General features: G+C 35.2%; 1 protein-coding gene across 2 annotated transcripts in view; it reads left to right on the top strand.

Annotated features, from left to right (window-relative positions):
* The window catches only part of CDH10 (cadherin 10), a 171834-nt gene that overhangs the window by 112755 nt on the left and 44525 nt on the right, over positions 1 to 14554 (top strand). For both annotated transcript variants that reach the window (XM_059416473.1, XM_059416475.1), the window contains exons 3-5: positions 4209 to 4503; positions 5997 to 6116; positions 6490 to 6657. In XM_059416473.1, coding sequence (XP_059272456.1) covers positions 4209 to 4503; positions 5997 to 6116; positions 6490 to 6657 — 583 coding nt within the window. The remainder of the gene's footprint in view (positions 1 to 4208; positions 4504 to 5996; positions 6117 to 6489; positions 6658 to 14554) is intronic.

Below are 14554 nucleotides of genomic sequence, written 5' to 3'. Positions count from 1 at the left end.
GAACTAAAGCCACAATATTCTGACATTTTTTTCTCTGTTTAAAGAAAACTTAATGTCTCACATAATAAAATAGCACAAGGTCAAATCAATATAAAAGTTATTTCAAATTGGATGCTGTAAGATACTTGGCACATGATCCGTAATCATATTTCTCGGTAACATAAACAACTGGTATTGTTCAATTAAGGATTAATAAATTCAAGTATTGGTACCTAACACCCAAATTTAAAGAGAGAGAGAGAGAGAAGAGTAATGAGAAAGCAATTATTAGAAGGACTAACTAACCCTGGTCTGATCTTTACTTACTTAGTAAATGAGTCAGAAGTGAAATAAAATTTTATCACGCATATAAGGAATGAGGAGCACAGACATTGTACCAGGGTAAGGGTGGGAAAAATATACAAAAGAAGAGATAATTAAAATAATAAAGAGCAAGTTAAAGAGAAGAGAGAACACTTAAGCTGGAGAATAGAATTCAAGAATTTTATCCAGTGGTCTTGTTCTGTAACTTAAGAAATCAGTATCATGGGGCACCTGGGTGGCTTGGTGGGGTCATCCTCTGCCTTCAGCTCAGGTCATGATCTCAAGGTCCTGGGATTGAGCCCCCTGTCAGGCTCTCTGCTCAGCAGGGAGCCTGCTTCCTCCTCTCTCTCTGCCTGCCTCTCTGCCTACTTGTGATCTCTTTGTTAAATAAATAAATTAAATTAAATTTAAAAGAAAGAAGAAGAAAAAAAAAAAGAGAGAAATCAGTATCATCAGCATACCTGCTATGAGTTAGCTCTTGTCTTGGGATGGTTTCAACCACAGTTTCAACCACCCAGGTTTCGGGGGTCTAGAAATACATCTCTTTGCCTCATAGTAAATATCTGTTGCAGTTTCTTTACCTGTCCAGTTCCCAAACATGTTTATTTAAATAATATTTTAATAAACACAGGCCAATGGTAAGCCCCCAAATGTGGTCATTTGGGTCCCTTATTCTAGTATTAGTGCTCTGTGAGAAAGGAAGATACATTTGTTTTGTTTTGTTTTGTTTTAAATTTTACGCAAGCTCTAATGGTTTAAGAAAAATGCATTATACGTGTGGCTCCTCCCCCTTTTTTTTATTATGTTATGTTAGTCACTATACAGTTTTTGTTTTTGATGTAGTGCTCCATGATTCTTTATTTGCATACAACACCCAACACTCATTTTCAAGACCAAAACTTATAAACGTGTAGGTCTCATTTGTTTCCCTTAATTATAAGGAAGTAGAAATCCTTTCTTTCTTGGCCTAGAACACCTAGCACTCATCATAACACGTGGCCCTCCTTAAGACTCATTTCTGGTTCCCCACAGCCCAGATTTTAACCCTCATCTCTCTGATTTCGTTCCTCCATGTGCAACTTTCTAATCCCATGGAAACTTCCACAATTATAAGACACAACGTTCTCTTGCTGTGTATAAGTGAAGGTAAAAATCCTGCTGTGATTCATATTTCAAAACTAAACTTTATCATAATTAGACCTCACCTTCTAGCGATTTTTTAATTTGTATGTCTAACTGTTTAGAATAGCAGAACTGGTCTTCACGATTCCCATCTTTCTCTGTATCCTTCCCCACTCCAAATCTACATTCTGTATCCATCTAGTGCTCTGTATGAGTTGTAAAATGCAAAAATTTCCCCCAAGTCTAAACCTCTACATATTCTTTATCTGGTAGTTTAAGTGTTATGCACTGTAGGAAAGCCGCACATTCTGCTGTGAGCTAGCTTTAGAGATGTCCTGTGAATTTCTATTACACACAGCACTTGAATTTTCCATAGCAGAGGAATGGAATTGTTGATTTACTTTTAGAAGTACTTGATTCTTATGAGAATAAACACACATTTCTCAATTAAAATTGTTGAATGAATAGACAATAAAAGTCATGACTATTTACTACAAACCACAGTTATCTGATCAAATGATTGATAATATCAATAATCTTTTCTTGAATTATTTTGATTCCCAGACAGAATAAGAAATATGCAGTGCTTATATTTGCTATTTGGAAAATTGCCACGGTTGCACATTCATGTAATTGGAAAGTTTCCTGGCAACTATGTGTATTTTCAATAACTAAAAAGCATCAATCTTGTGACTTTTTAAACGTGGTTCCCTGGACAACACAGTCATATGTTTCTTCTGAGCACTTTTAAGCTAAAAGCAGAGAGTTCTGCAGTTTCTCAACCCGATCTTGTTGTTTATGAATAGCTAAAAATACAGTAAAAAGCTACTTGTTACCTGACTTCTGTTTTTCTTTAAAGAACATATCCAGTGGGTTTTTTTTTTTTTTGCCCCTCATTATATTTGTAATAATGAGTTATTTGTCCAGAAATCGGAAAAACTGAGTTTGATCCAAATTGGATGGCTTCATGCTAAGTATTAAAAACCATTAACTAAAGAGTAGACTGGTTTTATAGACCCAACAATAACTAATAATACAACATCTTAGTCATAGTTGTGTGTTTCTGACATGTATTTATTTTAAACAACTTCATGTTCATGTAAAAATGTTTCCACAGCCAAGTTCACCACCATAAGCTTCAAAAAAGAAAAAGAAATTTTAAATAAAGAAGTAAGATTCTGTATTAAATAGAAAGTAATCAGTTTTAAATTCTATATGCAATTAGATGAAAATGTCTGTTGATGTAAATAATCTAAAGCAAAACACCAAACCTTATTTAGATGAATATCTTATTCTGTATTTTTTTGTATAATTGAAGGATATTGTCTTCAATTTTTAATTTTTAATTATACATCAATGTGCCCATTCTGATTTATGAATACATTTTACATGAATTCTTTAAAAAAAGTTTTCATTGATGTCTAACTTAAAATAAATGCCTTACAGAAGTTTAGAAAATCTACACATTGTTTTCATATGTCTTATCTGATTAAAAAATCCCAAATTTTAAAGACGTAATCTCTTATTGCAAATAATTAAACTATGATCCCAACATAGAAAATGTTTATTGGTTGGATGGTACAGTTAAAGAAAAACTTACAATCTTTGTATGTTACAAAGCCCTGCTCTGTTGCTCCAACAGCTAATCCCCACTGTTCAGGGTAAGAATTCCATGGAGTGCAGGGGATCTCCATGTCTGGAATCTACACATCAATTTCCAGATCATACCCAAGTTACTTGGGACCCATTATTCCCTGCCCAGACATCCCTGAGCTTACTTTTAGGTCCAAGGAGGCTCTCTCCTACACGTCATTCGCCCAAAGGCCAGACATACCCTCTGCTATATACATCCTTAATCCTGGGGGCAGGCCTAGTGAACATCTGCTAAAATACAACATAGATAGAATTTGTCCATGAAAACATGGAATCCTGGGTAGCATTTGCACACTGGGCTGAGGTGTCCACATGAATGCTTGTAAAACTTTTTGACATGAAGAGTGAATGCTGGAAGATTAGTCTTATGGGCCTAGGCAAAGGGCAAGAAATCGACATGCTTTGCATTTCCTTTTTCCTATACAAAACTTGCTTAAGGTTATTAAGAAGTTAGACTTCACAAGGTAAATAGGTGCCTATATAAAGCACATTTTATTGTAGAATTTATTAATTTGATTTATAATTTTAAAATATAGACATCTCTTTGTACTCTTTCCCTGAGTCCCAGATTTATCTGTGGGGCCATCTTTTTTGTGGTGTGTGTGTGCCTGTGTGAACCAAAAATTAATACACAGTGTTTCTAACATAGGAGCTATGTCTCTTACAACTTTGCCTGTCTTACAGCTAAGACATCACTAATTCTCCAATGGAAATGCAATAACAAGTTTATTAGAATTTCCTCAAAATATGAAAGTAAAAGAATTTTTCACTCACCGAAAGAGATGAGAGAAGAAATGTTTACACAAGCATGTCAAGACTGATGACATACGTCTTTGTCAGGAGTTAATTGCCTATGAAAATGGTTATTTACCAAGCAAAGCAAAGAAGGGAACTGTGTTTATTTTTATTACTTTTTCCCATTTAGAGTAAAAATCATACTGATATGTGAGATGCTAGTCTCATTGTTTAAGATATATGGATGAGTGTGTTCATACTGATTCAACTCTCATTTCAGGAACTAAGATAACTGACCCCATTATTCAGTGATGGGACACGAGAGACTTTGAATTCTTTCAGCATTATGTACCTTTAGACATTATCATGGATGTGCTCTTTTTTATTTCCCCTAGCTTCATTCAGACCAAGATAAAGGAGATGGATCACTCAAATATATTTTATCTGGAGATGGAGCAGGTACTCTTTTTATTATTGATGAAAAAACAGGTGACATTCATGCCACAAGAAGAATTGATAGGGAAGAAAAGGCCTTTTATACTCTGCGTGCACAAGCTATTAACAGAAGAACTTTGAGACCAGTAGAACCAGAGTCTGAGTTTGTGATCAAAATCCATGATATCAATGACAATGAGCCTACGTTCCCAGAAGAAATTTATACAGCTAGTGTTCCAGAAATGTCCGTTGTGGGTAAGTTCATTTATAAAATTTATCATGGTATCCCAAAAGTATAAAAAATGATTATCAAGAAATTCTTAAAATACTATAATCAGTCAATTGACATTTCCTTTGATTCCCTCCAAAAGTACTTACTTAATTTCCTCATGTAGAAAACGAGTCAGAAAAAAAGATTAATAATTTCTTACATGCTATGGACTTGTAAGTCTCTACAAATAAATAGATACTTCCCTCAAAAACCCAAGAAAATATCACTGAACTTCAGTAAAAAAACTATGGAAATATATCTTTGTCACAGAGATTTGTATAGCAGCTGTATGAAAATCTGACCTCAAATACAAACATTCAGAACACTATAGTTGTAGAGTCTTTGCATCCATAGCCTAGTTATAATTTATCTAAAGAATTTGTTATCTAGATAATACAAAAGGTGGAATTGATTAGATTATCTGATTCTTTCATATTAAGTATTTTGAAGCATCTTTTAATTATAATCGTTATATATAAAACTCTGCTGATATAAATCTGTTATTCAAATAACCCAGTTGAAATTCCACAATCACATACTGATACAGAATTTAAAAAATTAGGTTGTAGAATCTGTAAAACAGAAGGCATGAAAAACCTGTGAGTATAACATTCAAGATAATGGAATTTTCTTTTTTATTGGAAATAAATGAAAGTTGTATTTGTAAGCAAAAAAAGTTCAGACTGCTTTTTTTTTATTAAATAGAGATTGGCAAAAAGAGTAAATATCAGGAAACAATGATAACATTTTTTTAGAGACATATATTTAGACTTAGTAGAATAGATTTATTTCTCAAATGTGGGAGAGGTCATATAAACCGATGAAATAATTCTGATACTTTTAACAGTTGCAGCAGCACATTTTCAACTCTGCATTTCTCAAAAGCATTGTTCTGGGATTATTATTTAATATTTACTTCACTAAATCCCAAGGACTTTGGCAATTGCTTTATTGTAAAGCCCTTTTATATTTCTTGAACTTTATTAAATAGCTTTTAATAGTTCATGAAACTTGGGATCATCTTAGATTGTTTCTAAATTTAGAATTTAATCTATTCATAAAATTATATTCTAGAGCAGATGTTAATTATTTTTATAGTTAATTAGTGGAGAGGAGGAAAGAGGAGCACACCTACTCCCTTGTGATCAGATATGCCCTTTACACTAAACAAATCTATTATGTGAAAATGAATTTAAATATCAAACCTTAGCATTTGTAAAGTAACTGCATTTATTATAATCTGATATATTGTAGCATTATCTATGCATGCATAAAAATATACCTGTTGGCTAACTCTGTAGCTGAATTCAGTTTTCCTCTAATAACAGTATAAACATGATTTTCATGTCAGTTATACATAAATATTTCTTTAAGAGGTCATTATTAAAGCCAAATCATTTGAGTCTTCCATGAAAACCAGTGCTTTTGCTCCTCCTTCTGGTACTGTGCAGAACTAAGCTGAGTTTGGATACTTCAGGTACTTCTGTGGTGCAAGTCACAGCTACAGATGCCGATGACCCTTCCTATGGGAACAGCGCCAGAGTCATTTACAGCATCCTTCAAGGGCAGCCATATTTCTCTGTGGAGCCTGAAACAGGTCAGGAACCATTAATCAGTGTTTGTTAATTTAAATCTTTATGATCTTTATAAGTAGAAAAACCGTGGGAAAATAAGAACAAAACATTAACTGTAATGCTTACTGAAGAATGATGATGCCACAATTAAAGATTTAAGAATTCGAAGTTGAATGATTGAGGTGATGAAAATATACCTGTTTTTATGTTTCTTAATCTATGGGTTTAGGTCACTATATAGTACCTATGGCCCTCTTCAGGTAATAGAAAACACACACACACACACAAAGGGTAAAATATTTACATTGAACCACGTTTGCAATAATTTGTGGTCTTAGTCAGCTACTAGCTGAGATTTTAATGATGATAACAAAAGCTCTTTATATTTTCTTCAAGGTATCATCAGGACTGCTTTACCAAACATGAACAGAGAAAACAGGGAGCAATATCAAGTGGTAATCCAGGCCAAAGATATGGGCGGCCAGATGGGAGGTTTATCGGGGACTACCACGGTGAACATCACACTGACAGATGTAAATGACAATCCGCCTCGCTTCCTCCAGAGTAAGCTGCCTTTCATGGTCTTTCCACAGGGCAAAAGCTTTGAACTGAGAAGAGAAAGTAAAAAGCAATTGTCAATCATTTAATTTTAAAAGCATTGAAAATGGGCTACAAATGTGAAGGAAAAGTGTATATGCTGATGAATTCAGCATATGTTACTAAAATATAAAAATTAAACATTTCAGACATATTTCATTTGGAAGCAGGGGATCTGTGATCACAAAACCCGCATCTATGACTGTAATCCAAGAACTATTTCTTCTAGTTAGTAAAAGGAAATAATGTGTTGTTGTTGTTGTTTTTAAAAAGCCATACTTCTACTATGAATGTGTTTATTTCTGCTTAGAATTTAATAAGAAAGAGTCTAACCTGAGGGTAAAATTTTTCAATAAAATGTCTAATTTGTCATAATATGAAGACTCGGCCAGAAATGGCTATATAAGCTAGAACTTAACAAACTAATCAGACTTGTATTTAATATCAGTGGGTCAGACTTGAAGTTACTATTTCTGTGTTTGGAATGGTAATGATACTAAGACATTTTTTTTTTTAAATATTGAAACATTTGTATTCCTGACATATTTAGTTATAAAACACTGAATCTATTCAGTGTTACTGTTTTCTATTTAGATCTATTTTTGTTATAAAATGAACCCTTCAAATTCTCAATGGAGATCAACAATTTTGTTTTTTTAAGATTTTATTTATTTGACAGACAGAGATCACAATTAGGCAGAGAGGTAGGCAGAGAGAAAGGAAAGCAGACTCCTGCTGAGCAGAAAGCCTGATGCAGGGCTTGATCCCAGGACCCCGGGATCATGACCTGAGCTGAAGGCAGAGGCATTAACCCACTGAGCCACCCAGGCACCCCTTAGAGATCAACAATATTTAAGAACCATTAGCTTCTGACCATATAATATATGTATTTATTCTCCCTTTTTATACAAATTTGGTAGATACGCAACCAGAGAAGGTGATGTTGGATCTCAGATCCTTGGGAGTAGAGGATCTCTCACTCCCAAGAATCAGACAATTTCCTACTAACCTGAAAGGTCCTACACTTCAGGGCAGAATTTTATGTTGTTAGAAATGTAGCATAATATAAAGGCTGTAATAGGTTATAAGTCTTTAAGTTTTAACATTTGCTGTGTATTAACTTCTAAATTGATCCTTCAATTTTAGTTTGGTTTTAGCTTAAATACTTTTGTGATATCATACTAAAATGTAGCTTTTTTGTGATATTTATATTTTTATACTAAAGACTGCAAAGCAGAAGAAATTAGGGTTATTTTGACTGTTTTACCTCTCTTCTATGCTATTTTTATCTAATTTCAATAATTAATAATTAATACTTAAGTGTAATTAATTAATAATTAATAATAATAATTTCAATTGAATTGTTTAAAATCATGTGTGTAGATAAATTATAAAATTCATATGGAATGTTTTTAAGCACACTAATTTTTTGCTTATTATTTGTGATGATCCTTTTGTTAGATATTAAGTTATATGTCCATTAGGTCTGCTATTTTGGTGGTTGGCCCCAAAACACAGAGAAGAGTATTCATTTATGCTCTTTTCAAATAACCAGATTACAGCTCCAGATTACCTGTAGCATGGGCAGGGAAAAGAAAACCAATAATAATCCTTAATAGTTCTTTTAGAATAAATCTCAAGACTAGGATTAATCTCAAGACTAATAAATCTCATGCTTAGTTGCATTAAAATTCAAATTTCACATTGTGCGTATATTTCTGACCACCTCTTAGCATGAATTTATTACCAGGAGAATGAACCATAACCAATTAATCTCATTATTCACAATAATCAAAGGTTTTTCTCAAAAAAGTACTTTGTCAATAATAAATGACCATTAAGAGCAGTATTATATTTTAAATGCTCAGGAACATATATACCCATATATCAAAAATGCAGCTTATCTAAAAATGGCTCATCCAATTAAGCAAATTAATAACTCTAATTAAAGGCAAAATTAAATATTTAAAAATAATAATGTCCAATGAAAATTAATTATATATTATTTCATATACTATAATACTTTTATTAATTCATTTCAAAATTATTTCCTTTACTTTTGTGAACTCAGAATTTATGATTGATAGATGATAGGAACATTACACAAGTCCTGACATAATTATAATAGTCGTAGCTCTGGTAATAATAATAATAATAATAGTAATATAATGATAATAAAAGGAAGCAGCAACATAACCTATTTTCTGAATAACATTTTTTGGGAGACATTGTACCAAGTTATTTATTGACCTATTGTATTTAATCCCAATAACTCATTCAGCTCGGTGTTATGATCTCCATTTTAGAAATGAGGAAACCAAGGCTATAGATGTTAAGGCCAAACTATAAGTAATGAAAGAAGTGGGTTGAAATCCATGTCCAACTCCAGATGTACAGTACGGTACATTCAGAAGGATTTTAGAGTACCTTGTATCTTGTCTCATTATTTTTTAATTATAGACAGAAACATAATTTGTGGATTTTTATTTTCTCAATTATCTTTTCTGCTATGAATATTTGCATCCATACCTTACTATTGGGAACACTCACTCATCACAATTAGAATGTTACCTGGTAGTCTAACATCCAGAGAACTAGTTTTTAATTTCTATTCATTTTATTAAAAAACCAGGACACCCAGGTGACTCAGTGGGTTATGCCTCTGCCTTCAGCTCAGGTCACGATATCAGGGTCCTGGGATCGAGTCCTGCATCGGGCTGTCTGCTCGGCGGAGAACCTGCTTCCTCCTCTCTCTCTCTCTCTCTGCCTGCCTCTCTGCCTACTTGTGATCTCTCTCTGTCAAATAAATAAATGAAATCTTAAAAAAATAAAAAATAAATAAATAAAACAGTGTCTGGAGAGAGTTCCACAGTTTATGAAGACCATATGCAGGATAACATTGAGAACTCAGTACTAACCTATATAGACTCCTTGTTGTTATTATTATTATTATTATTATACCCAACGTATGGAAAAGGTGAAGGAGATTCAGAGTGGAAATGATAAGGACAACAAACCAGTGCTGCCTAATAGAAATACAATGTAAACCAAAAAAGTGCGTGCCACGTATGTAATTATTATTTTTTATCAGCCATATAAAAAAGTTAAAAGAAGCAGAAGATATGTATTTTAACCATATATTTTCTTTAGCAATATTGTCCTTTCTACATATCAATATGACACCTATTAGGATATTTTAATAACCTTTTATTCCCCGTAAATCTTTGAAATACCCACTGACATCAAGTATTTTCTAGTTGGATCAAGTCTCAGTTCAGACTACCCCCATTTCCTGTCAATAGCTTCACGAGGGTGAGTAGCTTGACTAGTGGCGGCCATATGATAGGACATTGACGGAGCAGACAGTGGGGTCATTCTGCATGAGTTCCAGTGCTGTCCTCTTCACTTAGCTTTCTCGCATTGGTCAGTTCAATTGAACCCTCTGCTTTTCAATGCCATTCAGTAAACCTGGATAGCAGTGCACACTCCATGGAACAGTGTAAGACTAAACCACTTGACATCTATGAAGCACTTGGCTCAGTGGCTGGCACTAGTGTGTTTATGGGTTCAGTAATGTTGATTTGTGCAAGTGCTGCTCTATTACTATTGTTAGTCAATATTATAAAAGTAGCCTCAGAACTTAAGTTTCCATGTAGATTGGCTGATCCAAATTCAACATTTCCCAGAATGCTCATCTGTGGAAGATAAAAATCTCAGTCAATTGGAACAACAGCTAGAGGTGGAAACTCAGATGTCTTGCTTCATTGTTAACATTATTTTATTGTCGGGCTCTATAGCAGTCATTTTCGGTCAGGGACAATTTTGCCACCCAGAGAACATTTAGCAATGTCTTGAGACATTTTTGCTTGTCTCAACTAGTGACTACTCCTAACATCTACTGGGTAGAAGATAGGAATGCTACTAAACATCCCCACAATTCACATGAGAAAGAATAACTTGGCCCAAAATGTCAATAGTGCTGTGGTTGGGAAACTTTGATATGTTACATGAGGATCTGTTCAAGTGAAATCATGAATTCATTTACCTAAAAATATTTATTAAAAACATGCTTGTACCAAACACTATTATAAAAATGAGATATATGAATTCCCCCCCCACACACACAAAAAAAGAAACGAAATTCCTGGTTTTTGTCACTATGACCTTTCACTACAGTAGGGGAGGCAGATCAGATATAAGTAAAAACAATATGTACATACAAGGTCTTGGCTCAGTCATGGATAAAAAGACGAACCTGTGTCTGCCAAGGGAAGAAAAAGGGAAGGTCTTTTCAAGAGGTAATATTTTATCCAAACATGGCAAGATGAAATAGACCCAGCCATAGGAAGAGATGGGAAAATTCACCAAGTAGAGGTAATGGCATGTGAGAAACGCTAAGATTAGATATTGAGCGATGAATATCAAGAACCAAAGACGTTTTGGCTGAACCTCCAAACAACAGGTGGTTGGTGGGGATTAGATTGAAGAGCTCTATACTCACGGGGACTTTGACAATAGTAGATTTTTACTGGTATTAACAAACTTAGGTCAGGACTGCCTGATGAAGTTATCATTACGGTTTTGTGCTTTTAGAGGTGAATGGACAGTTGATGTTAATATAACATGGGCACCCACCTTTAGTATGATTCCAAAAGAGAGACGATGCGTTAGAAGCTTAGGGAACACCTGAAAACTGAAGTCCCCAAAGCATTTTCTGATGTTTTGCTCTAGATACTAACTTGTATTTTTCACTCTCAAAAAAATACCTTTGTTGACATTGTTTCATAGTCCTGGATTAGTTCAAGTGACATAATTTATTTTTAAAACAGTAAGTAAAGAAAAAAATCTATTGCTTACCTTCTACTGGTAAGCACTGTGTTTGCACCTAAGCACATCAAGATTAATGTCTTGATTCCTGATTATGACCGGCTTATTGTCTAATGGGAGAGAATACTTCAATAGAAAATCATGAGTGATAAAGGAAGCTTGCAGAGAATGCAATAGGTGAACATAAGAGCAGCACTTATCCAAATAGGGGGGCGAGGGTCTGAGTGCATCATTTACAGTGGAAGGTTTTCTGGAGGGTTTTTTTTAACCTCTCTTTTTTTAAAAGGTTTGTTTATTTTAGGGAGGGAGAGAGAGAGAGCACAGGCAGGGGGAGGAGCAGAGGAAAAGAAAGAACCTCAAGCAAATTCCACATTGACTGTAGAGCCCAAAGTGAGGCTCGATCCCAGGACCCCAAGATTATGATCTAGGCCTAAACCAAGAATCAGATGCTTAACTGGCTGAGCCACCCAGGAGCCCTTGGAGAACTTACCTTTTGATTTAATTATTTTCTTAAAACTACTGAATGCCATAAAGAGAGGGCAAGAAGAATTCACAAAGTTGGAAATCAGCAAATTTCCAATTTATGAAAGTGCATATTCTGCTCGGGGAAAAAAAAAAAAGATAAATGCTTCAACGTGTTTTGTGGAGATTTTTTGATGATGAAATAGAAGATGGTTTTCATGTTTGCTTTTCTGTATTTTTTATTTTTATATATTTTGTAACTTAATGCGAAAAAGCCCACAGAAAAATAGAATGGGAAGGACAAAAGTGACAGTTGTTTCCAAGAAGTCCAATTAAATGAGCACAGGAAAGCAGTTATTGGAATTTACATAATGGGAATAATCGTGGATAATCTTTCCCAATTGGTTTTAGTTGCAATCATTTGGAAGAAACTGGAGGATACTGAGTTGAGGAATAAAAGAAAAGCAGGAAAAAGGATTGAAGAAATAACGCCTATACTTTAAGAAGCTAAGATGAATAAGAAAATAAAATAGAAAAAGGATATATTGTAGTAGTTAGAAAAACATCTTGAATTAAGGGTGGCTTAGTAGGTAATTTCTAAACGCCTCCTTTGCGCCAGCCTCTGAGTGGGAATTAGGCTACAGTGGTGAGCGAGAGACCTGAGCTCCTGGTTGAAGGGATAGACAATAAAGTGATAAGGACATGAATATAATGTGAGGGCTGGTGGTGTGGCAAGTGCTGTGAGGAACATAGAGCAGTTAAGGGGTTAGAGAATGGCAGGGGTACTCTTTTAGGGGGGATTGTGTTGTGGGGGGCTTGTCTAAGGTGTCCTACATTATTTCAGAAACTGAAAATGCATAAAATTAGGCAATTTAGCTTTTCTAGACCTTAGGTCTGTACAATACTGAGAGTGTCCCAGTTAAGAAATAAGGTCACATATGTAAAACGTCTTCAGTAGTAAAGGCAATATATAATAGGTTCTTGATAAAAGTGGATTTCCTCCCCTTCCCTCTTCCTTCTCCAGGAGTATATCTAATATTTCTGATCTTACTATTTTCCTGTCTCTGCTGCTGTGCTGCTGTTCTTTTGTGGCCAAAGATTCAATAGAAACACCTTAAGCCTGGAGAGACCTATAACCTCCCTGGCCACAACAAAACAAATGTGCTTGCCTCATAAGAACAAATAAATACTCGCATGAACACGGACTCCAGAGCGCCTTTTTCCCACTGGTCAACCAGTCAAATGTTCAGAGGTCCTTGAGTGTTGCTGTGTCACCGTGCTAACACAGAGAATGTCACACTTCCTCACTTGCTATCTGAGCTCCCGGCATCCTGCTGGAATAGTCGAGTGCCTTTCGTCCCATCTCCTTTCTTCTGCCCCTAAAATGGGAAAAAATAGGCTTCATGGAATAGGTCTATGAAAAGATTAAGTTGCTGAAACTTGATCACCGTTGGGCTTGGCAAAAACGACTGGGACGAGATTTGTGTCCAATGGCTTTTTTGTTTTTTAAAGATTTATTTATGTATTTGAGAGAGAAAGAGAGAGAGAGGGAGGGAGAACGAGCAGGGAGAGGAGCAGAGGGAGAGGGAGACAGAATCTCTAGAGACTCCCCCGTGAGGGCAGAACCTGACCCGGGGCAGGGGAGGCAGGATCTCATGACCCTGAGATCATGACCCTATCATGATTGTGGCTGAAACCAAGAGTTGGACACTTAACTGATTGAGCCACCTAGGTGCCCTGTTTTGTTTTCTTTAAGCATCTCTTGGAAAATGTTATGATAACTGAATTTCATCCCCACCAGAGTAAGTGATTAAGGAATATCTGATCTGCCGAGGCCAGGCTGGTCCCACTAACTTTGCCTTAATAGAGCAGAGAATGCTGTCATATAAGACTCTCAAATCCATTAAAAACAACGAAAGAGACATCAAGAAGATCCAGGCTTAGAGAAAAAGTATTTACAAAAGTACTTATGCAGATGGCCAGGGTCCTATCCTGCAAGCTGCTACCTAGGTCTTGGCTCTAGTTTTTTAATGAGCGATATTTTATTGGGGTTCAAGAGGAAGGAAGGAAGCTAAATATCTGATGTCCAGGCAAGAAGCTCCAAACCACAAATGAGCCGGCTCAAGGGCACAGTTCAAGACCACAGCTCTTTACTCACATTTAGATGATTTCCCACACATCCTATCACAAACGAAAGACAGAGAGAGTAGATTATTTTCTCATCATCTTAACTGTGGGTATGGGCTCCTGAGAAAACCAACTGTCATAGAAACATGCCCCTCTTCTACTCAGTATTGAGTCACAGACATGTTTGCACCAAGCTTAGGTGGACAGGGCGGAGTGAGGGAGCAGTAGTTGTATATTTATGTAACGTCAGCTAAGCTGAGACTTTATGGGGGAGGGATTTATAAAATGCAAGCAAACTGAGTGATAGCTTTATTTGTGTTTATTTATCATTGACTCTCTTAAGATAAGTTTAGGGACATTATGTATGTAGATAATCATCAAATATATGAGAATTTGACATAATATTTATTACATAATTTTCCAGAGCTATGCCAAGTGAATTCATTGC

This window comes from Mustela nigripes, chromosome 12 (genome assembly GCF_022355385.1).
Source record: "Mustela nigripes isolate SB6536 chromosome 12, MUSNIG.SB6536, whole genome shotgun sequence".
In the NCBI taxonomy this organism is placed as follows: domain Eukaryota; kingdom Metazoa; phylum Chordata; class Mammalia; order Carnivora; family Mustelidae; genus Mustela; species Mustela nigripes.
Note: the sequence above shows the minus strand (reverse complement) of the source record. Positions and strands in the feature narration are given on the sequence as shown.